Source organism: Pseudomicrostroma glucosiphilum (assembly GCF_003144135.1).
Source record: "Pseudomicrostroma glucosiphilum strain MCA 4718 unplaced genomic scaffold BCV69scaffold_1, whole genome shotgun sequence".
Taxonomy (NCBI): domain Eukaryota; kingdom Fungi; phylum Basidiomycota; class Exobasidiomycetes; order Microstromatales; family Microstromataceae; genus Microstroma; species Microstroma glucosiphilum.
Genome location: NW_020289913.1, coordinates 1,696,626 through 1,713,893, shown reverse-complemented (window position 1 = coordinate 1,713,893; position 17,268 = coordinate 1,696,626). Strand labels below are relative to the sequence as shown.

Here is a 17,268-nt window from a genome sequence, read left to right as displayed (position 1 = left end):
ATAGTCTGGCGGTGGAATTACAGAGCCCACAACCAGGCAGCGTGGATTCCAGCTTGAAGTCTGGTTCATTGGTACGACGCAACCCTCTACTGTTCCGCGGTACGGCCAACCCTGCGCCCACCGTCTTCAACTTCTTCTTCGAGGTCGCTGCGGAGGTTGAGACGACGCCAAAGGGAACACCTCTACCACTACGCCGCGCCGTCTCCTCGAACTTTGTCTTCAGTTGGTCAAAGAGCAAGAGTAAGAAAGGACGCCGTCAGCCCTCTGATGATGATGACATGAGCTTGGCGTCGGACGCGCAGGCCGATGGGCTGCTAGATGAGAAGGGACGGGAAGGCGTCAATGACACCGGAGCGCCTGCTTCTCCAGCCGACGGGGCCGAAGAGACTGAGACGAATGACGAAGACAAGGTCAAGGTCAAGGACAAGGACAAGGATTTGCCAGTCCCTGAAACCAATCAAGTCGAAGCCGAAGAGAACGTAATGGCAGGACGACCCAGAGCAGCGACACTCAAAGCCATCAACGGCCGAATGGTCGTAGTCGCTGATCCGAATCATGGCGGTCAAATCCGCAGCTCGTCTACGGTCGATACGGAGTATGTGCTTCGCAATCGTCCGCGCGCGGCAACGGTGGCAGCACCCGTTGTTCCCTCCCAGAGAGCGAATGGGGTGACCAGTGCGACCTCCTTCTTGTCTGCCGTGTCGGCCTTCGAAGGCGAGAAGAACATCGCTACCCGGCCTCGACGCGCCCTTACTGATGCTCCTGCACAGTGGAGGGCCAGAATGGAGGCTGCCGAAGGAGATCAGACGGTGATACTATCAGCAGACGTCGCTGCCACAACGAGTCTCGTCCAGAGCCCCACCCTTCGCGAAGCGTCCGAGCCGGTGAGTCACTAGAAGTCAGCTACCATGGCACCATTGAAGCTGTACTTTGAGCTGACTCAATTTCCACATGGCTACAGGGCAAGAGAGAGCAGTCACAGACGCCTGTGGGTGGTGCCTCGCACAATTCACTGGCTCCCGTGGCAGAAGGAGACTGGGAGAGCACCCGAGCAATGTCTGTCGTCTACCGTGACTCCCTGCACCAGGATCTCGTCGATGGACAGGTGAGCAAGGTTGCAGTCCTCGACTCAGATTCCGACTCTTCATCCTTGGCCGAGAGCCCCAGGCTAAGGCAAGGTCCCTTCCCTGGCAGTGTGGTGCACCCGGCTGTCCGTTATCTTCAACCAGAGCAGATGTATCCTAGCTCGGACCTCAAAGCGATGCCCAGGAATATGACTGTCCTGAACTACGGCGCCAGTCACGATACACAGACGAGCAAAGGCTCCTTTGCTCACAGCGTAGGCAATGGACGCATTGACACCGCCAGTGGCACAGTGGACTCGTCGCACGACCAACCACCTCGATCCTACTCTACCCCTCTCTCCCAACCTCCTCCCCTCAGAGAAAGTCAAGGGCGAGCGATTACGCCTGACATACCCTCGCCGGCCCGACAACAAATCTACGAAGCGAAACGAGCCGCTATCGTCCCCCTCGAGGACACGCTCCGTGCTCTGCAAGAAGAGGAGGCTGCTCTTCTGCACCAACTCGAAGTCCGCCGACTGAATCACTATCAGGATAGTCTCAGTAAGCAGATTGAGGAGCGACGTCTTCGTGTGGGAATTCTTGAGCATGAACTCAACCGTACTGTCAGCGGCAGCTCTAATCTCGATGCCAACACTGGAGACCAGGACTCTGTTGCATCCAACGGCACGCCCGTGAGTCCTGCCCGCTCTCTTACCAGCTTTCTCTCCTCGGGCAAAGAGAACCTAGAGACTGTCTCGGACGAGTACGACAATGAGCCAAGCAAGGATAGCCTCGTCCTTGCGCGGCACCAGCTCGCCTCTCTGGCCCTAGGCAGCACCCAAAGTGAAGGTCATCACAACTCCATCGCGGACTCATCAGCAGGCAGCGTCAAATCCCCCTCTCTACCGTCGAGACCTCGTGAGGGAAGCCTCCGAAAAGCTTTCACTGCAGAAGAGTCTCGATTGACCTCGCTGGGCTCTCCACCCACCACGCCCTTCTCACCTCGCAGTGCACAGGGTGGGTTCCCGCACTCGCTCCCACCCAACACCGTCACCGCGGGCTCGAGCGCAGCCTTCCATGGTGTCGCCTCTGCTGTCTCGACTGGAGACGCTGGTATACCCGCCCCGAAGCCGAGCAACTTTTCCGTGTCTTCGTCTTCCTCTAGAGCTCTGCGCACTAGTGCGTTGTGAGGCCGATGGGTCTCGAGGTTCGACTGTACCGTAATCGTACCCTGCTTGTGTAAGCCTCTGATCGTGAAATAGAATCGTGCAAATCGATCGCAGTGTGCAATACGTCTCTGCTGTGACTGGTCTATTGGTATGATGTGTCGCAATCCCCAAAGAACTCCTTCAGTACACCCCCTACGCCGTCCGACCTCTAAGATCCGCCCATCCTCTCGCTCCATCCATCTTCCACGTACGACTGCGCGTCTTCAAACCCTCAACAGCTCCCTTTGCCGCGCTCGTAGCGGCATCAGCACTGCTTCCTGCCTTGTTGGCAGCGAAAAGAGAAGGGTCGCGCGAGATGATTCCGCCTTCGGATGCCAGGACGAACAAATTGGGCAGAGCGTGCACCTGCGTCTTGTTCGTCGCGCCACCAGCGCCGCTGCTCGCTGTCGAAGGCGATGCAGAGGCTTGCGAAGCAGCGCCAGTTGCCTGACTACTGCCGGTGCTATTGGCAGGAGCATTCAGGAAGAGGAAGCGCGGCAGACGCCATGCCGCTAGGTCCTTACCCGGAATGGTGAGAGCCGTTTCTTCCCATTTTTGTGGAGTGAGTTTTGGCTCGTCAGGCATCTTCTGGAAGAACTGAAGGTAGAACTCCTTGTCTCCGCCCGAGGGGGAGGACGATGCGGAAGGCAAAGACTCAGTGGTAGCAGCACCGAGTACGTCGAGCGGGTCTGTTGAAACTCCTTCCACGGACAGCTCCAAGTCTGTTCCGAGGGAGATCGTCCCTCTCGATGGGTGGCCAGAGAGGATGCGAGACACCAGCAGAGGGTGCTCTTGGCTGATATCACCCGCAGGCTGATCCTGCTGTTCCCACAAAACAGCCCAGAAGTCCTCCTCTTTGCCCACACCCTTGCTCAGCAACCTCTGCTCATCCTTGTCCATCCCACGGGCCTTTGCTTCCATACTCAAGTCTTCTTCCTTGACAGGCAGAGGCTTCTTGTCTCTTGCCGCCACATCCCTCAAGAATTGTTGACAGGCATTGGCGCCTGCCAGCTCCGAGACGATGTTGCCTTTCGCCCTCGTCACGCGCCGACGAGCTCCCAGCGGCTTGAAAGACCTCCATGGCACTTCAACGTCCACCCTAGGTCGAGCCTGTCCATCCTGCACTGGCACATCTTGTCCGCCTGGCGTCCGGAAGAAGAGTCCGACGGCGCCCTTCTCGTGAATCTTGCCCTCCTCTGCCTTGACCTGACCAGTCGACGCTTCCGCTTCTCGAGGTACGCTCGAGGGACCGCGATGGAAGAGAGTCGCTTCCCTGCCGCCAGTCTCGAAGAAGGTGTTCGAAGCAAAAGAACCAAGGAGGGGCGAAGCGGGGAACCGGGAGTCAAGACCCTCGAGAAGTCCCTGCGGGGAGACATCGCTTCCCAGTATTAGTGTAAGCAAGTGGGAAGAAGACTTGAGATCATCAAACTCCTCCGGTAGCTTCCCCTCTGCATTCTCCCTCCCCCAGACATTCTTCCAGTCTCCGCCCTGCCTTCCGTCGAGATCTGCATCGAGGCTCTCCATGCGGCTTTGAGTCTCATCGAAGCTGGCCTTGCCCGTGGCCCACCTTCCTGCTTGTACGGGTGCAATTCCCTTGATTTGAGAGTAGAAGGGTCTGACGAGGGTGCTGGGCAAGAGGGAGAGGGAGACGGAATGGTAGCTTTCCGGCGGCGAGAGTGAAGAAGAAGAGGAGGCTTGTGGTTGATCCGACACGGCGGAGGCGGGTAGCAGTGTACCAGGAACAGGGTGGCTCAGTACGCCCACGTGAGCAATCGGGACATCTCTCATGAGCCTGATGGTCTCTGCGAGGACGTCTTTGGGAAGACTCTTATCCACAGCAAAGATGAGGAGGTAGTCCCGCGGATCGGTGCTGTGGCCGCCTTGTGGATCTGAGCGGAGCAGAGCGCCCAGAGCTCCACGCAAGGACTGTTCAAGGGCAAAGAGGAGCGCTTTAGGAGATGTACTAAAGAGGGACAGCGTCTGTGTCGAGGCGAGGGGCTTTTTCCATGGTGAATCGGCGTACTTGTCCTCCTTCTTTTTGCTGGAAGCTGGGGTAGACTTGCCGGCGGGTGAGGCAGCAGACGCGTACCATCGTACAGAGCCAGCAGCTCGTCTGTGGATAGGCACTGCTCGTATGGCAGATGCCGACGTTGAAGGTACCTTTGATGCCATCACTTAGTAGACCGTTGTGGGTATTGCAGAAACGCAGTGGCAGCGCTGGTGCTTCCGTAACGTAGTGCGTCTCAGATCTTCTTGCTCCACTCCTGTTCCGTGTGATGGAATCGGAACGGAAGCGAAGCTCATGGCCGTCTTGCCTTTTTCCTGTGCGCTACGCCTACACCACCACTCGCTTCGACCACACACACATTTGCCAGTCATGCTTCGCAGAGCGTTCAGAATTCTAGGCGACGTAGCTTCCGTACGAGCAGCTCCAGTAGCTCCCCGCTTGGCCTACCACTTTACAACGTCGTCTGCCCACAGAGCGCTAGACGAGAGCAGTGCCGCCGGTCCTTCTAGTGCCGCATCCTCATCCTCAACCTCAGCCGCTGCCGCTGCCGCCGCTACTACTCCTCCCCCACCTCCATCACCCAGCCACAATTCCGCCTCTTCACCAAGCTCGACTGCTTCGTCGATCCTTCCCGGTTCCCAACCCTCCCCTGTCCGATCCCTCGGCGCAGGCGTGGGCACAGGCACATCCACAGGCGTAGGTGCTAGTACAGGGCAACTACGCTCTGCCAAGAACTACCGTCTTCACGTGCAAGCCACAAGTAACAATACCATGCTCACTCTGACCGATCCCGATGGAAATCCTGTTCATAGTACTTCTGGAGGAACTGCTGGTTTCAAAAAATCTGCTCGCTCAGGGTATGAAGCAGGGTACCAAGCTGCCCTCAGCATGTTTTCTGCCATCTCCTCTCGTAAATCAGTCTGGGCTCGCTCCCAGGGACGGGCTTTCAGTCGTTTGGAAGTAATTTGGAAAGGGTTTGGAGCGGGGAGAGATGCAGTTTATAGAGCATTGTTGGCGGCGGAAGGGGAGGAGACGAGGAATATGGTGAGGAGTATGAGCGATGCAACTAAGCTCAAGGTGGGAGGTGTGAGACCTAGAAAGAGGAGGAGTGAGTACGACCTCATTAGCTTGGCGGCAGAGGGTGGTATGAGCGCTTTAGTAGGACGGTTGACGCTGACAGGTTCTCCTCTTCAATTGACTGCGAACAGATTACTAGACCAGTCTTTGCCTGCTTCCCTCTCTCTTATCATGGGTCCTACCCTGTGCTTGGCAGGGTTCACAGGCTCTGCATCGTCATCGAGAACTTTAATGTCAGCACCTCCATCGCCAGCTCAGCGGAATTGTGTGTCTCCTCTGTGCGAATCGACCACACGTTGCGAAGGGGAAAGGGATTGCAGAAAGAAAAAATGCGCCGTGCCTGATCTGGGTATAATCAGAATGTGATTGAAGAACGGCATGAGAGGTGCCACGAAAACCAAGAAAGCGGGACTGATCGTCGTAAAAGAAGAATAGAGATGCTCTGCCAACAGTCCGCGCCCCCTCCTGCGCAAATTCCACCTGCTGCGCTTCCCTCTCCTCTTCTCGTTCCACCTCATTCCCTCCCCCTCAGAGGAATCCACTCTCGGCCAAGAGTCGGCTGATCTTCTCATCCTCCCTCTCCCTCGGTTCCAACTTGAGACTCTGTTGATAGAGTTCGTTATCATTCCTCGCACTGATCAAATTGGCCATGATAAACCTCTGTACTCCGGGGACTACAGAGAGGTTATAGGGTGTAGCCTGGTAGATCATAATCTCCCGAATCACCTCGGCCGTCTTCTGCCTCTTGCCAAAGTTGATGAGGCGTTCGTCTGACTTGAGTCGGTCCGGGTTGCCGTCCTCGATGAAGGTGAGGTCGGTGAGGTAGACTCCCAAAAAGGGGACACAGGGAGGGTTGAGTCGGTGCACCATTTCTCGATAGTCTGCAAAGTTCTTCGAGGACTGCATGATCTTGTTCATTCCTTCGAGCATGACAATGAAGCGCTGGTTGAGAGCGTCCCAAGTCCTCTTTAGCCGGAACACTGGTGCCGAGTTCAGGCCAGAGACAATGGCCGTCATTGTGGAGAAGTTGTTGAGAGAGCGACAGGCGTCGGCAATGGCGATGAAATGCTTCAACCAAGCTGCCCGCTTCTTGAGATCTTGCTGCACCAGGATCGACTCGGCTACCCAACCGGTAATTTGATTCGAGGTACTGATCGTCTCCTTAATTCCAGCAGCCATACGGTCCGCCGAGTCGGCATTCGACCAGGCCTTGCCTAGACACTCTGCTGGCTTGATCTTGCAATACAACCCATGGTCCATGAGAGAAAGCTGTCGACCCATTTCGAGGGCATCGATGTCCAGGAACTTGATATTGCGCGTCTTGGGCAGCACAGGCGGAGGTGCCGACTCCGGGAGAATCAACTTGCGCACCGTCAGACCCTCACCACCCTCCCTCTTGTCCAAGAGCTTTCCCAGCTGTTTCGCCGGATTCTCCATGCCATGATGAGCCATTTCGTCGGTAAATCTCCGAATGGTGTGCAAATGACGGTCATCTTCTCCTTCGTAGATGTAGCTCTCCAGCCACGACTTGAGTACATTGAACACTCGCAGGCGCACTGGCATCTGCTTCTTGCTCACCCATTCCGAGTGTTGCTCTGCGGTCAGTCCCTCTGGAGAATTGATCCTGAAGCGTGCAAAGAGTAGATTCATGAGCTCGTCCGTAGTGGCGAAAGATCGATAGGTCAGCAGGAAAGTGTTGTTGAAGGGCGCATCGAAGGTGTTGTGCATCGTCAGTCGAGCAACGAGAGCGTGCAGGGTGGCACCCTTCACCTGACCCTCGGCAGAAATGACGATATCCTCTGGAAGGTAGTCTGGTCCAAGGTACCAAGGAGACTCATCAACGGCTTTCTTGGCTACGGGCGGCAGAGATTCATTCTGAGCCGACAGAGGTTGCTGCTGCAGCATCTGAGCTTCGTCTTCGCCGAAGAATTTCTTGAGCTTGCCGCCGCGGACCGGTGAATCTTCGTTGCTTGCAATGCCAAATTCGTCTTGAGTTGCTCGCCTACTGCCTGCCTTCTTTGCGCTCCCTGCAGCAGATGATACAGCCGTAGCAGTCGAACCAGCCCGATCTCGTAGTCCATTCTGGCCAGCAGTGGGCCCATTGGGCACCGCGACACCGGGACCGAGATACATAACGTCTTCACCTTCCTCGGGCAGACCTACTGCTTTGCCTCTGTCGAGGGCGTCCCTGGTGGCAATGCGTGGCGCCACACCCGGCTGACCGGAGAAGAACCGACTGGCCCTGTTCATTGCTCCCTCGACGCCATACACTCGAGCTCGAGCGCCCACATTCGTCTTGGCAGGCGTAGCACTCGCGGCCGTCTCGCGCTCTTGCAGCTTTGCAATCTTGGCAAGTCCGACAGCACTTTCCACCATTCCGCTCGACACTTGCTTCAGTGTCTCCAGAGTATCATACAATCGCCGAATTGCCCGAGAGTCAATCGGAAAGCCGGAAGTGACTCGAGCGACCTCCTGTGCGTCCATCACGAGCGAGGTGGCCGAATCATAGCAGCTCTGCTTCAAACCGATGAAACCTTGCAGAGAGTCTTTCGCCGAGCGAGCAAGAGAAGCTTCTGTGTCCTTGGTAGATCCCAGAGGTGGTCCATCGACATCCAGAGCCGATGCAAAGTCGATGTCCTCACACAGGGCCATGAATGCACCGAAGCGGTGTTCAAACTGCATCACGCCCTGGACGATTTTGCGAGCCGTAAATGGTGGCAAGCCCAGGCCATCGTCGTCATCTTCTTCGGCCTTCGACGCTTCTTCGAATGCGAGAGCCCCAAGACTCGACGTCAAAGCTGCTGTTCCTGTACTGTCCAGATGAGGCTTGACCGACTCTGTCAGTCTCGTCAAGATGGATAGCACGTCATTGAGTTGCGGGTTAATTATATCTCTCAGGAATTCCTCTCTGAGTACCTGACCGGGCCTCCTCTTCAGATGTGCCTTGCCACTGATAAGGAGACGCTGTGCATCCTTGTTCGTGTCGAAGGGATTCTTGAAGTGACCCATGGACTGCAGCCTCATCACAGCGGTTTCATCTGGCGTTGGCAGAACGAAGCCATTGCCCCTCCAGCCGGCCCCAGAACCGCCGCTCAAGGAACGGCTGCTTACTCCTGCTGTGCCTTCCGCACTCTTTAGCGCTCCAAAGGGTCGGCGAGCCCAGGTGGGTTGCGAGTGGAGAGCCCGGTGCTTTTCCAGCTCGTTTCCAAAGGCTTCAAGCAGAAGTGCCAGCTCCTGAGCATCGTCCAACACCCGCTGTCGGTACTGGTTCAGCTTGAGTGTGTGCCTTTGAGCAGCGCCCGTGTCCTCTTGGATGGGCGATCCACCATTCTCTGTACCCGCAGATGGCGGAATGTACGGAGGCTGCTCAGTGACCGCCCTAGAGGACAGACACAGCTTCGCGAGTGTGGTTATGATCTTTTCAGCAACGCCTCGTACGCTCGTGGGTGGAGTGAAATGCAAATGTGCATCATTAGCCTTGGAGTGCACTGCCACGACGGCTCCCGCAAAGGCAGCCACTGCCCCTTGATTCGAGTCTGCAGGTGACACAGAGTCTTTGCCGTTTCGGTCGGATCCGCCTGACGCCAGAGATGCCAGCTCAGCTACTGCCAACAGATCCGTCCTCGAGACGTTGAGAGAGCCTGCGCAGTATAGCACATTACGGACAGATGAGATCACCCGGTCCCTGGCCACACTCAAGCGGATCCCGTTCTTCTCTAATAGGGCAGGTTGGTCTTCAGCAAAGTGCCGATCCGCTTCTGAGAAGCCGGAAGAGTCGACGGACTCTTCGCAGATGTCGATGAATTGAACCATGCGCTCTAACGCCCGATGAAGCGTTGCACCGAGGGGCAGCTGTTCGGAAGGCTGCAGCATGCTCTGCAGCTCGGCGGTCTCGCTTTCGTCGTCTATCAGACCTGGTGGCCTAGAGAACAGTGATAGAGCCCCACCACTGTCGCTCATGTTGGTGCTCAGCAGTCCCGGTTTGCCGTCTCGTTGGAGATTTGCGAAGTAGGATCCTTCTGTCGCTGGGACAGTCCGACCTATTGGCGACATACGGGCATCCTCATCGTCGTCGCTATCCGACAGGTCCACCCCATCTGGCAGCTCAGTCGTCTCTTTACCTGTGCGCGTGTTGTAGTACACGATCTCTCCTGTATCTGTGACCTTCGGCACCCAATAATCACTCTCCTTGGTCGCCTGTGCTGCATTTGCGATCTTCCCATCACTTGCAGCCCTATCCCTGAAGTGGGGCTCCGCCTCTGGCACCCTTCGAGCGTTCAATCCAGTCGCAGCTCTTGGCCTGGATTGTACAGCCTGAGCAGCGGTCGAAGAGGATGGACCAGGCCTGCTGGGATGTGCCCAGGCGTGTGGTGACTTGATCGAGCTTGCGCCGCTAGCGCCGCCAGCCGAGTGTAGTGATCCGAGATCGATGTCGGAGCTTCTCTTGACATGGGTCTGGTCAAAGGACCTCCCTGTTCCTGCTGGAGCTCCGTTGCGGTAAGCCCCCTCTCCGTTGCTCTCCCCGTGATGCGAGTCTAGCATGGCAGCTTCCGCCAGCTGCTCAAATGCGTCTCCTCCTACATGATCATGGGTCATGAGTTCTCTCAGTCTCTCAAAATCTTGGGTGAGGCCCATAGGGGCTGAGAAGTCGCCATCGGTTGGGTAGGTAGTCGTGGAGAGGGAGAGAGCAGGTTCGAGACCAGTGTGAATCTGTCCATCGTTGCCATTGAGGGCGGCGTCGTGCTCGTCATCGTCTCCGGCTCGATCGAGGTCAAGCATGCCAGACCCAAAGACCTCTTCCTCGTCTATCATCTCAACGTAGTTGGAAGGGAACCATCCGCGGTCCTCACCGAGGAGCCCATCCCACCAACCCGATGGTAGCTGAGTGAGGACCTCGATGACATCGCCCTCGACAAAGGATAGGGACGAAGCGTCTTGTGCCTCGTAGTCATAGAGGGCGCGGACGAAGAAAGTCTGGACTGCCTGGTCGTCCTCGTCGCCAGAGGAGGACATGTTGGTGATGGAGAAGAGGACCTCAGCCGGTCCTGTCTGCACCCCAGCGGGAGAATGAAGTGTCTCCCTAGCTCGAGTTGAGGGCTGGGCCAGGTCTAGAGATTCAACGACGTCTGCTTGGCGCGAGACCCTGAGTATAGAGCCTATATACTATTGAGGCCCTACCTATGTTCCCCCTTTGGGGTAAGCGACGTTGGCAGGGACGATTGCGAGAACCGTGCGAAAGGGGTGGGACGGTGCGCCCTGACGGGAGTCTGCGTGGTGCGTGCAAAGGTACGACGGTTCGGGGCTCCAGCAAAGCTCAAGGGAAAGCAGGTCCAGCAAATAGGAGAGGTGGCTAGCTGGCTGAACAGGTATATTTGCGCTGATGCTGTCGTGCCTGATTCACGGCTTCACTGGTGGTGAAGAGGTACGTAACAGTATACGTCTCGGTGGGCCGCCAGCACCCAGCTCCGCGACGGTCGGGGGAAAGCCAGCGAGTGAATTTGAGGATTCTCTTCTCTATATGCTCCCCCGGAGTATGGAGAGAGCAAAAGAGATATGGCAGACGACCTGCGTCGAGGAGTTCAGAGTACAGAGGTGGGTGGAAGGGGGGAGGAGGGGGAGGGGGAAGAATGCAAAGGATGGGGACGTCGTATGGGAGATGTTGGTCGGTGCAAGGGATGGCAGGTGCGGGTATCCCCGCCAGTGTAGTGTAGCCAAGCGGGTGTGGGTGTGTGGGTGTGTGCGTGTCGTCTGCAAGCAGCGCGTCGGAGAAGCGACCATCACCTTGGGCGGGCGGCCACGCGCACACCACTTGACCGCCAGGCTCCTCCTCCTCCCACCCGGCCCCTTTCCCACGCCACATGCCCAAATCAAGACCAGACAATCTCCTCTTCTAAGCGAGGAGGCAAAGCCAAGCCATGGCCACGCACATCACACACACGTCCAGGTCTAAGAAAGAACCGATTGATTGATGCAGATTGAAAGTGCTGAGATGCAATACATGACAAAGTTCTCCATGACACTCACCCCAGCCAGGAGAATCAGGCGAATGAAGAACGCCTCTGCTACTACCGAGGAAACCAAGAAAACGCGCAACGAATCAATTGGTATGCATGCATGTTTGCTGCAGCACATGCGCCCTGCCATACCCTGCTCTGCCCTCTATGCCTCGCTCTCGAGGGCGACCCGCTTCCCCTCTGGCTCACCACCTTCAACCCCGCCCTGACCTGCTGCTGCTGCATCATCATCACCCGCAGATGGTCCCTCCTTGCGCTTCTTGCTCGCCGCATGACCCCCAAGGGCCCCTTCCTCGCCTTTCAAACGGTCCAGGGGATTCGCCGAAGGTGCAGCGGACCTATTCAGATCCACATCGGGTGTAGCCGTCCTTGACCTCCGGCCCTCTGTAGATGCCCTCGCTCCAGGAGTACCCGTAGTGCCCCGATTGGCAACATTCGTAGAGAGGACCCTCGCAGAATAGTAACAGCTTCCATGGTAGATCTCCTCGTCGACCTTTCGCGCATTCTTCCAGATCCACTCCTCTTCATCTTCCGACCATTCTGAAACAAACTTCTCCTTGCAGATCGGGCACGGCTCATTCGTCTTCTCCGAATCAGTCGGAGCCACGATCCACATGTCTGTAGCTTCTTTGAGCTCCGCCTCTTGTTGAGCGGAGAGGCCCTTTTTGCCATCTGCACCACTCGTCGAAGATAGGGATGTAGAGGGATCATCTTGACCACCACGCAACCATTCAGAGGCCGTATCAAGCCATGATCGGCTCAGGCCCCTTGCGGCCGAATCTTTCGCCCTTCGACCTTGACGGAAGTGCCAGTCGAGGTGCGCATCGAGACTCTTCTGCCCAGCCGGTCCTGCTGGATAGCGATTGGCACATTGGCGACATTGTAGGGGCAGATACTTGTGACCTACCAGGTCCACCAAGTCCAGCGTCAGCTCTGTTTGCAGATCGATCGAGGTGAGCTTGATGTCCAGCGACATAATGGCAGACGTGTAAGCATCGTCCTGTTTAGCTGGCTTAGCATTGCCGGTGGCGCTGCTGCTGGCGGGCAATAGGCCTGCAGCGATCAAGCTTTTCACCAAATCGTCACTGGGAGCCGCAGCTGCTGGAGCGGGCGGTGGGTGAATTGGGACGGGAGAATTTTTGACTCCCGACTGCTGTCCGCCGATTAGACCCTGGCGAGTAAGACTTGCCAAAGCAGCCGACAAGTTGGCTGGAATCGGGGGAGCACCACCCACGAGTGTCGATCGGTCGCCACCGCCCGGCGCTCCGTATGAGGTCGCCTGTGCACCTTGCGGCGCGGGCGCTAGAGAGGCTGAAGGCAACGTAGGCGTACTGCTTCCGCCACGATCCCTCTTGAATTCCACCGCCAATGCATTCAATTGCGTCTGAATCTGGGTCATCTCTTGAGGAGAGAGATTGGCAGTGGCGACGACGTTTCTCAACTGTTTCAACGCCGCCATTCGCTGAGGATTGAAAGAGGGGAGGTTTCGCTGCTGATCTGCCGACATGAGTGCGAGAAGGCGATCGATTTGTTCGATTGCACGAGTGGCTTCGGGCGAGCGACTCGGCGGGACAGGAGAAAGCATTGCACGCGGAGAGTGGGCGGTGGGAGTGTTGAGTCGCATAGCAGGCGGTGGCCGCATCGGAGCGGGGCCACCTGGTACGCCAGAGGAGCCATAGATATTCCTCTCAATCGCCCATTGAGCATCGCCACCAAAGAGAGGACTGCCACCCTGACCACCGGTACGCCATGTTGCCAACAGCTCCTCCATTCTCATCTTTGTTTGCTGATCGACTACCCTGTATGTATCAAGAAAGAGGTGTGCAATGCGCTGAGCCCACAATGCAGTGTAGGGAGCGCCGATGTTCTTGCTGATGGAGTCCAAGACGTAGAGAGCCGGAAGCCGATACGGTGGCTGTGCCTGCAATGGGAGGAAAGTGATAGTCAGTACACTGCAGCTTGAGAGGACTGGAAGAAGGTCTTTGTGAATAGTTCTTCTTGCTACGCAAGAGGTCAAAAGGCTGCTCTACGGCATGCCATCAGATACTAACCTGGACAATGTGCTCGTCGAGACATCTCGCTACCACGTTCGACATCTGCTGAACATGCTCATGTGCCATTACTGTGAGGTTGGTAATGATAGGCTTAGAGTTGAATGTGAGGGATGCGAGGTGAGAGTTGTACATGCGAGCAAAGGCATCGGGATCCGTCGCAATCGACATTGCCGATGCCGATGAAGAGGGGTCATTGGCGTAGCCCTGACCTTGGTTCGGATAACCTGCTTGAGGGTATTGTTGCCATGCTGAAGAGCCGCCAGCCGCGTGCGGATTGAAAGTATTCGGCGGAGGACCGGCGTACGATGGTTGTGAAGGATAACCTGAGTACATGATGCTTGATGCGTATGTAGAGCGGGGTGAGCTTCAGCAGTCAGAAGTGAGACTTTCGTATGAAGTGAACGTCGAGCACAAGAGGGTAAAGAAGAGGGAAGGGGAGAGGTCTTGCTGGACAATGTGAGAAAAGTCACGTCCCGGACCTTCGGGTACCCTCTGATGTGGACAAGTCGCAGGCGATCAGGCAACTGCGATTGAGTTCCCACAGTACCAAGCACGCAACTGTAGCTATGCTGTTCCACCACAGTTCGCCCACGTCTTCACTTTGCAGCGTGTGCTGATGTCTGCGCTACTCGACTCTACGTCCGCCTTACTCCTGGGTCTACAGAAAGAGGAAATTCAGATGCGAAACCTGCGGAGGCAGTAGAACACACAGTCCCTCAATATTCTCTGCTTCGATTGAACGAGGCACAGCAAACAATATTCGGCAATGGCTACGAGGAAGGGGAAAGAGGGAAAGCGTATGGGAGGTAGTGTCAATGTGGTCGTAATGGTCTGATGGAAAGAAGGATGAGATGTGTGCAGGCGCATCACCGACGACTCAAGTTGCCTCCGACAGCTGACGCTTTGCCTTCGGGTCCGCGCGCGAGACTCGGCTGACCGACCGACTCCTTCCCTTCCGCTCTGCTCCCGAGGAAGAGTCTCAGCACCTTGCAAACGCCTACAATCCCGTCTTCGATAACCCTTTTCGAAGTCTACATCGCCCAATATGCCTCTCTTCCCCTTTTCAGAAGACACAAAGGAGCGTATTATTCGCACCGTCGCCGTCGTCCACAACGTTGTGCACTACGGCTGGGTGCCCTTCGTCCTCTTCGTCGGATACTCAAGGAGCACACCTCGACCTAGCTTGATCAAGTGAGTGGAGGGCATCATTATCAAGGACGAAGAGCGTAGTGTTGGGGTGTTAGGTGATGCGAATCATGTGGATGGAGTCGACGAGTTACAAACCTGAGGTGTTTGCAGGCGCCATCGCCCTCAGTACTCACTCGCACTTGTTGTGTCAGCTGGAGGGATGTCCTCTGCGATGGGACAGGGCACACCGAGCTGTTCACCTAAGTCACGCATTGGAATGGCCGACAGACGTACGGCCCAGTCATCAGCAAAGCTCCATCTGCTATGGAGAGTGATCAACTGACATCCTCTTGCATTCTCCACACCACTCTTCTAGGCTGATCTCTCCCTTGGCCTAGGCTCTTGGAAGGGACACCGTCCTCCAGACTCTCTACACGTTACCAAAAGACCTTTCTGCAATTCTTCCTACGCACTCGCCCCCGCGTCTCGAGAGCAAAAGATGGCGCAGATTCGCTAGTCGCCTAGAGTCTGCACCCAAGTGCGGGCCGAGGCTTCACCACTCTCTGTACTATAACAACCACGTTTGATGTCTCCACACCGGCGACGGAGCCTCTGCCAGCAATCGCATATCACGCACTGAAGCATCGCTACATCTTTGACCGAGACTGCGCTCCAGTCTCGGGCCGGCTGATCACATTGTTTCCTGTCGGTACCCCAGCAGATGACTCAAGGCTCGGTCGGTGACCCCCTGGAATCTTCCTGACGAAAAGCGTAAAGAGTGGTAGAAGATTCTGCTTTGACTGTCCTGAGCCTCTTTCAAAAGCGTACTCTGAGCTCTTGATATCATATGTCGTGTCCGCGGTACCACCTATGATGGCCTGACCCTGATCGTGATTAGAAGTTCGGACCCGCAGGCACGCGATGATTAGCGCCTGCCTTGGTTTTGTATTCGCCCGCGTCAAAGGGCTGATTTGTGAAAGTCCGCCGAGGGGGAAAGCAGCCAAATCTTCCTTCCTACCAAGCTTCGCACACCTCGTACCGCTTCTTCGTCGTGTTCCCCTCCTCTGCACATCGCGTCCACAATGACGACTTCCACAACCACAACGGCGACGCTGCCAGACTTGAGCTCGTCATCTCTTTCGTCGCTCCACCTCAACTACCCTTCGACGACGTACGGTTCCGTCTCTTCGCGGTCCATCGCAAAGGTCTCTGTGCATCCAGCTGCCCTCTTCTCCATCTTGGACCACTACCTGCGCAGGAACGACCCTGAACCCACATCGACCGAAGACCCTTCTTCCTCTTCCTCCGATGAGAAGAAGGACGCTTCTTCCTCTCCTAGCAATGTTCAGCCTTCTCGAGTCATTGGAACTTTGCTGGGTGTTCACAATGAGAACGAGGTAGAGATTCGAAGCTGCTTTGCCGTCCCTCACAATGAGAGCGAGGAGCAGGTGCAGCTGGACATTGATTACCACAAGGGAATGATCGACCTGCACCAGAAGGTCAACCCAGAGGAGGTCATCGTCGGATGGTGAGTACAAGTGGAGCCAAGTGGAGCGTTCTGCAGGCAATGCGCAAATCTATGATCATCCTCGGCCTCGAGCATCACTGGTTCACTGTCTCGAAGCAGAGGCAGTCGCTTCTAGCCCAACAAGAAGACTGACGCACCGGTTCCTCTTCGCAAATCACAGGTATGCAACCTCTCCCAACCTCAATGCCTACTCTGCTCTGTTGCAAGACTTCTTCACAAAAGAGTCCGCCCCTCACCAAGCAGTCCACCTCACAATCGATACCGACCTGCGTACCCCCTCTGCTTCGTCCTCTACCGAGCCCCTAGGCGTAAAGGCCTACGTCTCCTCTCCTCTCGGCCTGACTCCCAAGACGGAGAATTCCGTCTTCTTGCCTCTGCCCGTGACTCTACTCTCGAACCCAACAGAGCGTCCTGCCCTCTCTCTGCTGGCCTCGCAGACTTCCTCCAGCCCTCAAGCAGGCAACTCCCTCACCGCTGCCGGTCAGGTCCTGCCAGACTTGACCGCTCTCACTTCTGCTCTGCAGCAGATCCAATCTCAGCTGCGTCGCGTCCTCGTCTACGTGCGAGACGTGCTGGACGGAAAAGTGCAGGGGGACGAAGTGGTAGGCAGGTACCTCCTAGACACTATTGCCCGCATTCCCGTTGGAGCTAGCAGCAGTAGTGGAGCCCCTGCAGGTGCAGAAGGCAAGGATGTGGGTGAAGTGTGGAACAGCTGTCTGCAGGATGTACTCATGGTTAGCTACCTCTCGAATATCGTTAGGGCACAAGCCGAGGTCGCTGGCAGGCTCTCGCTGCTCTCGTAGGGAACTCAGCAGATAGAAGGCGGGAGAGGATATTGCGGCTAGGTGGAAGCGGAGCAGCCTTTGCAGGCGATGACCAGAAGGCGAGACGAGACGAGCGACGTCTCTCTGTGGATCAGCTGGTGCGTTGAGGAATGGACATCGGTCTGGGCAGAGGAGCTAGTCTGTTTCGACGCACACACATGTCATGCTTCTTGTCACATTCTCTTGCTTGACTCCACAATCGTACATTCTGTGACATCACAGTAGCCTGCCTGCTTGCCTGCCTGCCACGTCTCATCTCATCTCATCTCATCTCATCTCATCTCTGTCTCGTTTCATCCCAATTTTCCCACTTACTCAATTGCACAAAAAAGCCCATCAGGCAGAAGAAAGCAAAAAAGGGCT

At 56.3% G+C, this 17,268-nt stretch overlaps 9 protein-coding genes across 9 annotated transcripts; 5 read left to right on the top strand and 4 right to left on the bottom strand.

Moving 5' to 3' along the window:
- Positions 1 to 681: 681 nt before the first annotated feature.
- On the top strand, positions 682 to 2,340 carry BCV69DRAFT_21645 (hypothetical protein). The gene is made up of 3 exons (XM_025489785.1): positions 682 to 884; positions 962 to 1,105; positions 1,195 to 2,340. Exons 2-3 carry the CDS (start codon positions 1,098 to 1,100, stop codon positions 2,252 to 2,254), a joined length of 1,068 nt encoding a protein of 355 aa, XP_025351315.1. The 5' UTR covers positions 682 to 884; positions 962 to 1,097; the 3' UTR covers positions 2,255 to 2,340.
- On the bottom strand, positions 2,340 to 4,482 carry BCV69DRAFT_21642 (hypothetical protein). Its single transcript, XM_025489784.1, has one exon. The coding sequence runs from the start codon at positions 4,442 to 4,444 to the stop codon at positions 2,426 to 2,428; it is 2,019 nt and encodes a 672-aa protein (XP_025351314.1). The 5' UTR covers positions 4,445 to 4,482; the 3' UTR covers positions 2,340 to 2,425.
- A 143-nt stretch (positions 4,483 to 4,625) lies between these two features.
- On the top strand, positions 4,626 to 5,619 carry BCV69DRAFT_280052 (translational machinery component). The gene is made up of 2 exons (XM_025491470.1): positions 4,626 to 5,388; positions 5,489 to 5,619. The coding sequence occupies exons 1-2, from the start codon at positions 4,650 to 4,652 to the stop codon at positions 5,494 to 5,496; spliced, it is 747 nt and encodes a 248-aa protein (XP_025351313.1). The 5' UTR covers positions 4,626 to 4,649; the 3' UTR covers positions 5,497 to 5,619.
- Positions 5,620 to 5,885: 266 nt separating this feature from the next.
- On the bottom strand, positions 5,886 to 7,490 carry BCV69DRAFT_244483 (ras GEF; the record flags this gene model as incomplete). Its single annotated transcript, XM_025490112.1, has 1 exon — positions 5,886 to 7,490. The coding sequence occupies one exon, from the start codon at positions 7,488 to 7,490 to the stop codon at positions 5,886 to 5,888; it is 1,605 nt and encodes a 534-aa protein (XP_025351312.1).
- A 2,682-nt stretch (positions 7,491 to 10,172) lies between these two features.
- BCV69DRAFT_243973 (SH3-domain-containing protein) lies at positions 10,173 to 10,370 on the bottom strand (the record flags this gene model as incomplete). The annotated part of the gene is made up of 1 exon (XM_025490088.1): positions 10,173 to 10,370. A coding segment is annotated over one exon (198 nt), but the record flags the coding sequence as incomplete, so codon positions are not given.
- Positions 10,371 to 10,553: 183 nt separating this feature from the next.
- On the top strand, positions 10,554 to 11,411 carry BCV69DRAFT_21478 (hypothetical protein). Its single transcript, XM_025489777.1, has one exon. The coding sequence runs from the start codon at positions 10,738 to 10,740 to the stop codon at positions 11,305 to 11,307; it is 570 nt and encodes a 189-aa protein (XP_025351310.1). The 5' UTR covers positions 10,554 to 10,737; the 3' UTR covers positions 11,308 to 11,411.
- Positions 11,412 to 11,502: 91 nt separating this feature from the next.
- Positions 11,503 to 14,237, bottom strand: BCV69DRAFT_280050 (hypothetical protein). The gene is made up of 2 exons (XM_025491469.1): positions 13,423 to 14,237; positions 11,503 to 13,292 (listed from the first exon to the last, which is right to left on the bottom strand). The coding sequence occupies exons 1-2, from the start codon at positions 13,756 to 13,758 to the stop codon at positions 11,517 to 11,519; spliced, it is 2,112 nt and encodes a 703-aa protein (XP_025351309.1). The 5' UTR covers positions 13,759 to 14,237; the 3' UTR covers positions 11,503 to 11,516.
- A 233-nt stretch (positions 14,238 to 14,470) lies between these two features.
- Positions 14,471 to 15,028, top strand: BCV69DRAFT_265659 (putative mitochondrial import receptor subunit tom7; the record flags this gene model as incomplete). The annotated part of the gene is made up of 2 exons (XM_025490789.1): positions 14,471 to 14,616; positions 14,930 to 15,028. 2 exons carry the CDS (start codon positions 14,471 to 14,473, stop codon positions 14,949 to 14,951), a joined length of 168 nt encoding a protein of 55 aa, XP_025351308.1. The 3' UTR covers positions 14,952 to 15,028.
- Positions 15,029 to 15,568: 540 nt separating this feature from the next.
- BCV69DRAFT_280049 (Mov34-domain-containing protein) lies at positions 15,569 to 17,125 on the top strand. Its single transcript, XM_025491468.1, has 2 exons — positions 15,569 to 16,081; positions 16,242 to 17,125. Exons 1-2 carry the CDS (start codon positions 15,636 to 15,638, stop codon positions 16,882 to 16,884), a joined length of 1,089 nt encoding a protein of 362 aa, XP_025351307.1. The 5' UTR covers positions 15,569 to 15,635; the 3' UTR covers positions 16,885 to 17,125.
- The last annotated feature ends 143 nt before the right edge of the window (positions 17,126 to 17,268 follow it).